Genomic DNA, 14,007 nt, shown 5'->3' with positions numbered 1-14,007 from the left:
CTTTGGTTTGTCTTAAAGTGTCATTGGCATGGACAGGGCGATATTTTCCTATGGGTCCCATGCCCTTCATGGGCATTTGGGTCCCAAAAGTTTTCATAAAAGTACTTGAAATATCACTGGAGAAGGCCAAAATGCTTTGGAAATGCCACTGTTTCCAGATTTAGAATCGCTGTATGGTATGTCTGGAGGCTGGTGGAGATTCATACCTGTTTCGATGTTTTCAAGTGTTTTAACTTTTGGGTACTGGGACATGGCCAAACTAGGCATTTCCTGCAACTGAGTTCTATGTGGATTTCCACATTGTGTTGATTACTATCCGTGGGGCTGTGCTCTGATCTAATATTTCTGCGATTGAACTATTCTATTTTAAATGTTCAAGATGTTTATTTGAGGGTTTCTGCTGTAGTCATTACAATGTAATGTGTATGATGTATTTTACTATGACGATTTTTACGTGAAACTATTAACTATCACAATCCTATATCAACCTTTGATTTTGAGTTTAAGAGTGGTATGTCTGGCGGCTGGTGGAGATTCACACCTGTTTCGATGTTTTTAAGTGTTTTAACTTTTGGGTAGTGGGACATGGCCAAACTAGGCATTTCCTGCAACCGAGTTCTATGCAGATTTCCACATTGTGGTGATTACTATCCATGGGGCTGTGCTCTGATCTAATATTTCTGCAATTGAACTATTTATTTTAAATGTTCGAGATGTTTATTTGAGGGTTTCTTCTGTAGTCATTACAATGTAATGTGTATGCTGTATTTTACTATGATGATTTTTATGTGAAACTATTAACTATCACAATCCTCTATCAACCTTCGATTTTGAGTTTAAGAGTGTTGCAAAAATCAGTGGGAATCCACTGGGGCAAATTATTACAGCGATAGGCTTGTTTTAATGATTATGCTATTGGCTGTAGCATTGTTTGAGTCAACAGGTAACTGTCATTTGCCTGTAGCCATTGGTTTGTTGGTTATATCCTCACTACAGATTTTTTTTGGTTAAATAAGTTTTGATAGACAGCTTACTGATTGAGTTGCTGGCTATCCTATTTTTATGCTTCTTTCGGTCAATTTTGCGTCCCAGGGGTAAGCAGTCCTTTCAGGGTAACATTTGATTACAGTCATGACAACTTAGTGAATTGGTTTGGTGCCGACATCTAAAATATCAATTTATCATCTAGGATGTGTTAGGGGCACATAGTTAGAAGGTGGGATTGGGCAGTTTTGAAATAGGCGTTTAGAGTCAAAATATGTTTACTGCTGTGAAGGAAGAACAACCTTCTTTAGAGGAGACTGAGTTTACGCCCTAGGTTTATTTTTGTGCTGTCAGGCTGAGACAAAACCTTGTTAAAAGATGATTTTACATTCTAACGGAAATTCTTTCCAATGCAGCCACCATTGGAACATCTGCACATTGCCAATGTAGTCAGATTTAATTCATATATGTTGGGTTGTCTCGTTTGAAGTTAGTTTTTTTTTCTTTTTCTGGTCAATATTGTTTTCCATCTGCTTTTATATCTAATTTTGAATCAATGTTTTTTTCTGGAGTCAGGAGAGATTGAGGACTTGAGATTGAACATGGAAAATCTTGCTATGTTTTGCTTTGTGCACAACACGTGTTTGATATGTAGTCTGATGAGATAATATTGATGGGAATATTGAGAATGCCTATAATAACTCTTATATGTCCTATTGACATATAGTGGCTTGGCTTTTTTACTTGATTGTATTACTATTATGTTTTAGTTTCTTGTATTTTATAGCAATCCAGAGTTGCCTCTTGCACTGCTACTGCGGGTTAACTTGCTTGTATTTCCGGGTCCGATCATCCTCCTCTTTTGGTCATTCATGGATTTTAATGCAATTATCTTATGTTATCTCGCAGGTTGATTCAGATAACTTTTGCATTGTTATGTCTGCGTTAGAGTCTGTTCATATAGCTCTAATGATAATGACTCATCAGCACATGCCTAAGCAAGTGTATAGTGAAGAAGTATGCTCTTTCCCCAATTTTTTTTCATCTTTTCATTTGGTTTTACAGATGGACATATTGCATTTTCTGTTATACTGTCAAATAAAAATTGCAGGATAGAAATAAATTGCAAATTTCGATCATATCTCTGTTGTGTGAAAGTTAAAATTCAAAGGATTCATTCTGTAAATGGATAAATTACATTTCTGCTCACGTATCTCCCGCCTAATTTAGAAAACATGATCATATTTTTTTTCCTTCACAGATAATTGACAGAATCATCAACTTCTCAAGGCACCAGATTGTGCAGAGTGTATTTACTGCATATGATCCTTCCTATCGAAGCATTTATAAAGGCAGAGAAACCGACAGCTACCGGGGTAAGGTGTTTTGAGAGAGTGAAATTGTTTAGTACGGATTATGTTGAACTCTCACATCAGTATTTTGCTGTTGTTTTATTTGATTTTTAAGGTGACACATATCTGGGTGAATGTGCTTTTGTGCGACCACTTAGAGCCACCACCACATAGGAGCACACATGTAACCTTGTGATGAATATTTTCCAATGCCTAATTTTAGCCCCATTTATGGTTGGAAGTAATTCACCAAATCGAAATCCATGGATGGTCATGCATCTTCTCTCTTCCAGCATGACTGTGCTCTGATACCATGTAGAAATTAAATGATCCGCACCCTTAACCCAGTTTACAATTTTGTATGTGTTTCTTTAGGCCCAACCCACATATTTTGTCATGTTGATATAAATTTCAGAATGCATTTATTGCAAACATAAAGAGTGCTTCTACTCTTTCACTTTCCTAACAGCTGATAATTAATGCAAAAATAAATGCAAGCGTTCAACACATAAGAAACATTTGTTTTTGGTCAAGCTGACCCAGAAAAGTCCCATAGCCTCTTAGGGAAAATCAGTCTTCAAAGGAGGATTTTATTGTTTAAGAAATTATGAATAACTACATAAAAACACAATACTTATCTCCCTTTTGCTGTAGCATTAAATGCACACATTCTGGAAATTTGTGCCCCCATTGAAATTTCAGATTTCCACAAAATTTTTATGCCCAGAAATTCAGTGTTAATTCTCTGCCCAACTCCTCAAATTTTGTGCCCAGAAATTGCCTCGAAAGCAGTGCTGCCTCTGCCACGATTTCTGTGCCAAAAGATGACTGTGCTGCCTTGATTTTTGTGCCTGACAGCAGCTGGAATCCTCCTCAATTTCCGTGCTGCATGTAGCTGTCTGTCTTGAAATTTGTGCCTCAAATTTTGGGCCTTAACTGAGCTGTTTTCTCAAAACTGGTGCCCAGATCCTCCTCGAAAATTGTGCCCAATTCCTTGAATTTCGCTCTGCTGCTCAAAATTTGCGCTGCCTCATTCTTCTAGAAAATCGTGCTGCTGTTTGTCCTCTCCTTGGGATTCAAGCCCCTTTCTCACTGCTGCAAGCTCTTCTCCTCTCCTTGAAGTTTTCTCCTTGGTTCTCTTTTCCTCATGTTCTCTCTCGCAAGTATGAAGTGAAGAATGAGTTTCCATTTTCCCCTTTTGTCTCCTTGGAAAAGATTGAATCCCTAAACCAGTGTTACTTGGGAGCGGGAGCGAAAGTGGGGAGCGGGAGCGAAAACAGGAGCGGGAGTAACATTTTCAGAAGCTCCCGGTTTGGGAGTGAATCCCGGAGCGATTTTTTAAAAATATATATATTTTTTATATTTGTTATATTTTGATACATATATGTCAACAAAAGCATGTAGAATGATGAATTAGATATAAAAAACATAAAAAACATAGATTGATCATTGAACCATATCACATCAATTATCTAGAAGTTATAATCTTCATCAACCACGTCCACAAGTTAGTAACATACATATTACTACTGCAACATATTGAGTCTTGTGAATCATGATTCATCAAATTCAATCTTAAAGTTTCAACTTCAAGCTTTCAAAATTGAAAATTCAGTATATAACATTTATCATCATTGATCACCAAAGTTGTACTTGTAAGCTAAGTTTAACCATTACAAGAAATAATATCTAAGTTTCTAACTGTTAACATGAAATGAAATGTTATAAAATGAATTATGAAATGAAATGAAACAACTTTAGTCTTTCACGAAGCATCATATTCACAGTTCACAATCATTACCAATGAGTTATAATTGCCGACTTCAAACTTTCATTGTCACAGTCATATATTGTTTACAAAAATATCATTATGATATGAAAGAGTCAAGAGTCAAGGACTCAAGACTCAACAATTATGAAAACTAATAGAAACTAGAAAAGACAAGTAAACTGTAAATCTATTATCTACTACTGCATGTGGCCCTTGCCACGAGAGTCAACTGTATGAGCAGGTCGTGGTGGTATTTTAGGAGTCTCCCGCACAGACCGATGACCAGAACTAGAAGGCACATGCCGTCCACGTGAGGGTGTAGATGGAGGTGGCTACAACAAAGGAACAAGACTCAAAACTCGAGCACTGCTACTGGATGGTGGAGGTGGCATGGCTGCTGCAGCTGCTTCATCTTCCTCCCTTATAAGTTCCTCTTCCAGTTCTTCAAGATGTATAGTGCCATCATCCAAATTGTTATCCTCTTGGTGGTTGTCCCAGATTTTATTTGTTGGATCCTCATAAGCCCGATCATAGTAATGACTAAACAACCTCAAGTTGTAGTGCACATAAACCACGCTTTCTGCCCGGTTTTCATTGAGTCTGTTTCTTTTCACATTATGTATGAAGCTGTAGGTGCTCCAACACCTCTTTGCAGTAGAAGTATTTACAACCTATGATAGAACTCTTTTTGCCAATTTTGGCAAAAGTCCTTGACCGCCATATGATTCCCAACATGTGAGATCATCAAATCTGTCTATATTCCATTGCATGGAAGGTACCAAACAAACCAGTGCCACTGAAGTATCTGCCTATTTCAAGGCGCACAGCTGCACATTCCTCCCTGTCAGGTATCAAATTTTCTAATGCATCCAAATATCCTCTAGATACCTCTTCATCTAAATGGGGTTTGGTCCTAACCCCACCCCCTGGTGCAGGTTGGCCGAACCAAGATGTAGAGTAGTATTTTGGCGTAAGGATATACGCCAAGCAATGTAGTGGAAGATTAAGTTTATTCCACTGTACACACACACAATCGTGAATCAGTTTGTACAAGTCAAGATCATTGTTATGAACAATATCTTTTATTTGCCCCAACATGGTATCCATCTGCTCATACACCTAGCCAATCACTGGTTTATTTTTATCTGCAAACCGAATCATGTGATAAATGGGCTTGGTGAAATCCAGTACTTGCCTCACACTTGCCCAAAACATACCATCAAGAGGGGCCTCCTTCACCAATTCAAAACCTCGATTATCAGCTGCATTTGTAGCCCTTTCCTTTAATACCTGCCAGTGTGAACTTGATACCATGCTAGCCAATGACTCTCTTACCTTCAAAAGCCGCCTGAAGGTGAGGTAATAGCAACCAAATCTAGTCCTCGCAACCTTCAACAACTCCAATCTTGAGTGACTGCGGAAAAGGCCATGGGTATTGCTATGATTTGTAATAAATTTTATTATTTGTTTGCGTTTGTTGTACAAATCACCAATCCATTTGTATTGTTCATTTTTGTTCTTAACAACATCATGCATCAAAAGGTTCAACGTGTGAACCAAACACCCAGACCAAAATATGTTGGGGTATTTATCCTCAATAATTGCTCCCGCTGCCTTACAATTAGGAGCATTATCAGTGATGACTTGGATGACATTGTATGGCCCAATACGGTCAATTGTTTCAAGTAATGCTTCTGCAATGTTGATGACGGTCTTGAACTTCTCTGAGTAATCATATGCATTTGGAAAGATGGCACCACTAATAGACACAACAAGAACACTTATCAATGGCTTGCCTTTTACATTTGTCCATCCATCAGATACAATGGACACCCCATGGTCAGTCCAAGAACTTGTCATTCTATTCAAAGAATGTGATATTTTTGCTTTTTCATGATCAAGTCCAACGGTTCTTGCCTTGTCATACCTAGGGCTCTTGTATCCTTTAGGGGCATCATTTATGGCAGAAACCATTTCGTGCCAATAAGGTGAGCGAAGAACATTGAATAGTATCCCACATGCATAGAGAAACTTGTAAACTTTTGAATCCACATCATCCCTACACCCCTTATCAAGGAAATCTGATATGGTTTTACGCCATAAAGCTGGTGACCCTATGCCTCCATATTCACTGCCTTGGGAGGATGCTGAAGGAGTTCTTTGTGCTTGTGATTGTGAGCTTGGTTCAAAGAAACCCCTTGATTTTTTAGATTTGTATTGGGCTTCCTCCTCTTCCCTAATGTATTTGGCTCTATCTGCTGCTGACACAGCTGCACAAGTTTTGATTCCTATTTGTTTATCTCCATCCCATGGCCTTTTACCGTAGAGGTGTTTTCTGGCACAGGTGTATGAACCTGTGTAATTTTTGTTGCAATGGGGACAATGAAATTTAGTGGTTCCACCACCTTTCCCTGCTTCAGGCCTGTTAACATATTTCCACAATGGGGTTTTGGTGTTGTTTAGTTTTTTGAGAGTCATGTTCACCCTCCTTCAGCTCCTCCTCACTGGGGTTTTCATCAAATCCACTTTGTCCCCCTTCTTCATCCCCCTCTTCATTTTGACCCCTCCTTTTCCTACTCTCCAGCACCATAATAACCAGAAAAGGGACCAAGAAGAAGAAAATGCCAAGAAATATAACCAGGTCCATGATGTTTGAAATTTGTAGTTTTGAATCTGCAAAATTTAATGGGAATGGGAATGGAATGGGAATGAGAATTAAAAATGTATTTAGTTTTACTATTTACTATTTATTAATTTTATTTATTTAGATTCATGATTCATCATTCTAGAATCTAGAAATAAGTTATAACTTTACTAACCTACTAAATTACTAAGTTACTAACCTCCTTGCAGGCTTGCTCCTTGCTCCTCGGTGCTCGCTCCTCGCTCCTCCTCATGGCGCTCGCTCCTTGTTCTTCCTCGCTCCTTTGCACAATCTCCTTGGCTCTCCTCCAACTCTTTCAAGTCGCAACGACATAAAAATGCCCTCCAAGCCCTTATAAAACCAATTTTTGTTTAAAACAATTTTTTTTGCGTCCGATTTTTTATTTTTATTTTATTTTTTTTTCTTCGCTCCCAGCGACAGCGCGTGTCGCTTCGAGAGCGAAAATTAAAGCCTAGGAGCGATCAGGGAGCAATCGCTCCCGGGCTTTAATTTTCTCTCTCGAAGCGACGCGCGTTGCTGCCGGGAGCGAAAAATGCGAAAAAACAAATTTGGACGCGAAAAAATATTGTTTAAAAAAATTGGTTTTATAGGGGCTTGGAGGGCATGTTTATGTCATTGCGACTTGAAAGAGTTGGAGGAGAGCCAAGGAGATTGTGCAAAGAAGCCCGGGCTTTAATTTTCGCTCCCGGAGCAACGGGAGTGACGCTCCCTAAGTCGCTTCTTGTTTTGGCAGGGAGCGCAGATTTTTTATCGGGAGCGCGCTCCCGAGCCGCTCTTGCCCGGAGCGTGGATTGGTAGCGGGTTCGTTCGGGAGTGATTTCGTGAGCGCGCTCCCGACCCGCTCCCGAGCCACTCCCACCCGGAGCGCGGATTGGGAACGAGTTCGAAGGGGGGGGGGGGCGCTCCCCTGCAACACTGCCCTAAACCTATGATCTAATGGTTGAGATTTCATCCTCAAATCTCAAGATGTGTGGTTGAGATCAATTTTTCCAAATGACCCCCTCATACATTGGCCCCATCACTTAATCTCCTAGTATTTTTTTTCAAGTTGTGTACTTTTTCTAAATTTTCTCATAAAGTGATTTTTCACCTAACTTTATATTAGAAAAATACACTTAGTACTTTTCACATAAAGTCACTTTATAAAGTACAAGTGACTTTAATATTAGAAAAAATACACGGTACAACTCTTCTAAGTACCTTTTCCACCCATGACATTACTATAACTCATAAATGTCAACAAGACAAAGCCATTAAAGTAACACTTCCCTTTGGTACTATTTTCAACAGGTGGCACATATCTAGATGAAAGTCCTTTTGTGCAACCACTTAGAGCCACCACCACATACGAGCGCAGATGTAACCTTGTGATGAATTTTTTCCAATGCTTAATTTTCACCCCATTTATGGTTGGAAGTAATTCGCTAAATCGGAATCTATGGATGGTCATTCATCTTCTCGCTCTTCCAGCATGGCTGTGCTTGAGTACAATATTACTGTTAGTTTGTATTGCATTTTTTGATTTGATTTTTAATTTTTATCTTTTAGTTGGAAGGTTGCATCTATTATGTTTAAGAGTTGCTAATATGCAAGGCTAATGTATGGCATGCATATGAGCTTGTGATGAATGATTATGAGTGGCCTTGTTTTGGTTACACAATCTGGAAGTTTTCCAGTGCAGATTGCAGGTAGGATATGCCTAATGAACAACTGAATCTTTTTTTGCCATGAAATGTTTCAAGCATTTAACATGTTAATGAGATGTGTTTATAAACGGCATTGGAAATTGAATTGAAGGTGCAACTGTGTTTTTTTCATGAATTTATGCGTGTTCTGTGTCTGGTGTGATGACCTTGATTGATGTCAATTGTTTTAACTTGCAAATCTTTGGTGCATCCAAAACTTCAAAGAATTTATTTAGGTGCTGGATGTGCTTGTAAACATCAGATAAACGTGTTTATTGATACTGTTCTTTTCAACAAAAGTTTTTGAACTCACTTCAAAATAATATGCAAGCGTTGTCAAGAATATTAATTATCACTGAACATTTGTAAATATTTTATTTGGATGTTTTGTTTGAAGAGCGAAGAGGAAAATCTCAAATATATTGCCAATTATCCTTGCAAATAAAATAAGATAATTTTATTAAGTCCAACAAGTGACCACAAAAGTAGGTTAATGGGACTGAATACTACAACTAGTATGAATACAATGTGGGAGTGCAAGTGTATCTCCTAGAAAATAACAAATATAATGCAAAGAGAGAAACTACACAAGTATATTATCGGAACATATGTATAAGACTATGACAAAGATATGATCATACAAAACACCTAGTGAGTTTGTCCAAGACTAGAAAGGTGGACAGCCCAACAAAAGATCCTGTCAAGAAAGCGAGTGAGAGAGAGAGATTGGACGATGAGGCCGATGATATCAAGGTCTCTTGAGTCTGATGGTTGAGTGTGTGGGGGGAAAACGGGGCGCTAGTTCACAGATCACGAATGCTTTGGACTCATTTTGTCTTCCAATCCCTTTAAGGCAGAACCCCTGGTCACCCATCGACAAATAGCTTTGTTGCCTAATCAAGGCACAATCTGTCATATATCTAACATTGACATTTGTTAAATGAAATATAATTCAATAAATGCCCATTAAAGAACAAAATAGGTCAATGGGACTTGAAAGTGCATAAAGTAATAATAGCAAAATGAGGAAACAAAGATTTAAAAATGATATAGTAAGGCCTAGGGAGTGTGGTCTAATGGAAAGCAATGGTATTATTGGGCTAGTTTTAATGCATAGACCTGGTTTGAAAACCCCCTGAGTGGCTGTGGATGAGGCCAGGTGCAAGTCCTCAGTGACTTTGATTGCATAGACATGCTCCTTATAGGGAAGCAGTTTACTATTTAGCTAAGGATTTGTTGACAAAAAGACATAGTAACAACTAGACCTAGTTTGGGTAAAGTCCGCTTCATCTGTATGGCTGCTTTGATGCAGTCCCTGCTCTGGGTTTTCTCATCCAATTGCAGTTGAGCAAGTCAAATTTGAGTTTTAATTTTGTTCTCCAAGTGCCTTGGTATTTTAACTAACCACATGAGCTTCTTCTTAGTGACATCTGCTTCATGCTATTGTTCATTCCCTAAAACAGGAGTGAACAGACCATCAACAAGAACACCCGTGGATACCCAATCAATTGCACTAACCACAAGATTCTCTTGCATGTCTGGTTGCACTGTGTGATTGTAGCCCCTAGAATTTTTATCTAACGTGTTAGAAGACCCACCAATGTTAGACACATTGCAGTCACTTGATTCTGGATTAGATATTTCATCTTTCCCATGATGCACCTCCTCAACCCGTTGCCCAATCATGTCTTTAGTGAGAATACCATTATCTTGATTATTGAAACACCCTGATTCAAGCTCATTGTCATCATTATTAATGAAAGTGAGGTTTCTGCTCTTGGTCCCGATTCGGAAAACACTCCATTTCAATCTCATCATTTGTCTGATATGCAATGGAAGTCGTTGATGTGAAAGCACTAGCAACAAGTTGAGTAAGGCCTGTATTATCAGCACTAAAATTTGATTTATGGTTATCATGACCAATAATATCAGAGTTATTTTGAACCCCATCAATATTGTAAGGTGAAGATTTTGAGTTGCCCCCACCACTAGGTTCAAAAGATTGATGTGTTTTATTCTTTATGTCTTCCTCTTTTAATGCATGTGTTCAAACTACATCTGATTCAAGTTGCATTTCTTCCAAAGAATTTTGGAGTTCCCTAAATTCCTGCATTATATTCTCCTCATAAGGAATATCAGGAGTTGTAACCCTTAGAATTTCATTTAGACAGCGTGCAACAAGAAGTGTTACCTTTCCATCTTTGTGCCATAATAACTTGTATTCCCCCGAGTTAGTTACTACTGGGACCCTAGCTGCTAGAGTCAACTGAGAAGGTGGCTGTACCATCATTTGTAGTTGCCTTGTCACCTTCTCCAACGAACGAAGACTGACATTTTTGGATGGTGATAAAAGTTGATCTCCTACTCTAAAAATCTCTTCTTCCATCATTCCTCCCATCATCATTTTGCTGTTCTAATTTGTAAGAGTGTTGATCACTCACCCAAACAATTTGGATTCCATTGTTAACCTTTAGGCTGACAGGATGCACAACTCTGATACCATTGTAATATCCCTAGGGAATTTTTTCCCTTATGATTAAAGAACATATGACAAATTTACCTATATTATTGTATTCGTTCCAATCTTAGACAATGATGATATTAAATGCACAATAGTGTAGGCAACCAATAGATCATCACACCAATAGCTCACAACAACCACAAATTCACATTCTTATTCTCAGTTTCTGTGCACCAACAGTCCGGGTTGTACAACACTTACCTATTCATAAACAGTGACAGTTTTTTATTGCATACTACAACTTACACAAGAATTATAACCACTGTCAAAACACACTAATAACCAAATTACAAGTTAATAAATATCCTTGCTGCCTCAGTAAATGCCTTATCGATACTTTGCTACTCAATGTTTTCCTTCTTTGACCAATCTGCTACTCTAGAACAAGCTTTCGACTACCAATGTAAAGCTAAGTTACAAGGATTCGGATCCCGATTCGGATATGGATCTGCTAGTTTTTTGAAAAGACAGGATCCGGAAACGTCAAGTACAAGCAAATATAAAATATTTTATAATTTTTAAAATTTAAATTTATATAAATAAAAAAATAAAAAACTAAATTTATATAAAAAAATTAAAAATATGCTAATTTTTACATACAATAAATAATTATTATGTAAATAATTCCAGACTTAATATATCATTTATTAATATTAATTAAACATTAGTTAAATTTATATAAAAATAAAAAACATATGTGATTTTTTAAATATATAAATTGAATGTAATACTTCACAAAATTATTAATTTAATTATAATAGAATTAATGCATCATTTATAAATATTTAAATAGCAATTATTAGTATAATATTTATATTAAGCAAATTATTAAACTTATTTTAGAAAACTTACACTTTAGACTTGAAAAGAAACTTTAAAATTGATTAAAATAAAAACTTACTTTTTAAACTTCAAAATATCTAAATAAAAATGGGTGGATTATAATTTTCACGTCACATCCATCCATTAAAGTTTATAAAGTCTTGTATTAAAGCTTATAATATGGTCATGTTCCAAACTTATAGCGTTGGATGCTTGGATCGGATCGGATGGATGAGGCGAGGGGCAAGCCATTGATCAATTGGGGTACTGCCGGGTGGGAGCAAGTCAACTGGATAGAATGGATAGGATGGAGGGATGGAAAAACTTTAAATGCTGCGCATTAATTGACTTGCCTAAAGACATGCAAATTCGAGAACGGCGTGGCGGCAGATGGATTATGCCTCCAACCCACGACAAACAGGGATTTGATAGAGACAAAACAACATCTGATAAGCTTTTCAGCCCCCTTTTAATTGAAGATGAAGGTGCCAAGGTTCAATGCAGAAGGAATCAGGAAATTAATCAGTGAATTCGCCTATTAGAAAATGCAAATTCTTGACCCGATTAACATAAAATAATAAATTGTCACCAACCAACTCCCTAGATTATTTTGGCAAACACTGATTTACTAATTCATTGACGTTGATTCATTATTTTCGCAGACATTGATTTGTTCATTGTCTTGCGACTTGATGGTTGAATTTTCCTTTTTGGAATTTTGTGCTGGTGTTTGTTGCATATTTGAGCGTGTGACGATTTTTACCTATGGGAGAAGCTTTGAAGATCTCTGTGGATTCAGATCTATATCTGTCTCCAATCCGGGACACAAAATGAGGGAATTCAAAGGTCATTCATGACAATTGCATTAACTCATAAACATTGACAGTAAATGCAGATAGAACATAAAATCATATGCATAAGACAAGCCAAAACAAGAGGACACAAGATGTGGTGCATGCTAGGGACAAACTCCAATGTGGGGAACCCTTTGATCAAATCTTCTTATTATTCTTCAATAGTTCAGCAGAGGGAAAGGGCACATCATACAAAATTCACTTGTCCAATCACTGTCAAAACAGTTCAGCCAAACAACAGTCAACATGATGCCCTAATTAGAAAGCCAATTTTGGTCAAACCAACATAAAATCTCCTTCAAATGAGCTCGATCAAACCAAATCAACTTGACCTTCAAAGGCAGACAAAGTTAACCCAAAACAACCTTGAAAATCTCGGTCAACGAAGAGTTAACGTTGCAGTCAATGTGTTCCAATTGCCTTGATTTTTGTGCCAAGAGATGTAGCTTTGAGAGATCGGAATATCTGCCTAAAGAATGCAATCAAAATAGGTGAGTTGACGCTTGATCAACGCCCTTACAATTAGCCCAAAAAAAATCTTGCGATTTCTGCTTGAAATTTTCGGTCACCCTTGGTCAACGAGTGGAGAGAGAAGAGCTGCTCTTTGGTTGTACGAACAAATGAGGAGAAGAGAGAGAAATATGTGTTGAGTGATGATGTCCAAATGAGGAAAAGGTCTCTCCTATTTATACACAACGTTGAGGGTGAAGAGACACATCTGTTGGGCTTCATGAGCCTACATTTGATTGGAGTCAACCTTAACAATTTTTCCATGAGAGAAATAAATTCATAATTCCATTTTTGCTTGTCAGAATGAAATGGTCTTTATATCAAAATTGTACCTCTCTGAAAGAGGAATCCAATGCAATAATCATCTCCATCATATGAGCTGTCCTAAGGTGGAATTTGGCCCTAGTTGCCAATTTTAACACTCCCTCTCAACTAGGGAGAAATCCACATGCCAAACCATCTATCAATCTGTACCATCTCTATCATCCCTGCTTTGCTGAACCATGAAGAAATAATGAAAAAGAAGTGATCGAGAGTGTATCATACCACTCTCCACTGATTAAAGTTAGTCCTTGGTCCTAGATCAAGTCATTGAACACCATGCATCCTAGTCATAGGGAGTACGACAATACACGATGCGTCCATCGGTAGTGCTATGGTCCCTAACCAACTTTTCCCAACTCATTGGCTAGATGAGAGGTACTTCTCATGAGTCCCAGACTCTATGAGTAGGATGCGTGTCAGGGCATCAACAGGAGAAGGTGAACCCCTCATCCTATTCATATGCATAGGAGAAGGTGAACAACTCATTCTATTCGTATGTGAACTGTAGGGGAATGACTC

General features: G+C 37.8%; 1 protein-coding gene across 1 annotated transcript in view; it reads left to right on the top strand.

Moving 5' to 3' along the window:
• The window catches only part of EMB2773 (PHD finger family protein), a 269,544-nt gene that overhangs the window by 43,927 nt on the left and 211,610 nt on the right, over window positions 1-14,007 (top strand). Inside the window, 2 exon segments of the mRNA XM_089374269.1 lie at window positions 1,894-2,001; window positions 2,246-2,360. Of these exon segments, the coding sequence (XP_089230395.1) occupies window positions 1,894-2,001; window positions 2,246-2,360 (223 nt within the window).

This window comes from Pinus tabuliformis, chromosome 8, assembly GCF_031772625.1.
Source record: "Pinus tabuliformis cultivar Carrire ecotype Pingquan chromosome 8, CPIR1, whole genome shotgun sequence".
NCBI classification, from domain to species: Eukaryota; Viridiplantae; Streptophyta; class Pinopsida; order Pinales; family Pinaceae; genus Pinus; species Pinus tabuliformis.
The sequence above is the reverse complement of the archived record's forward strand: the minus strand, read 5'-3'. Positions and strand labels throughout refer to the sequence as shown.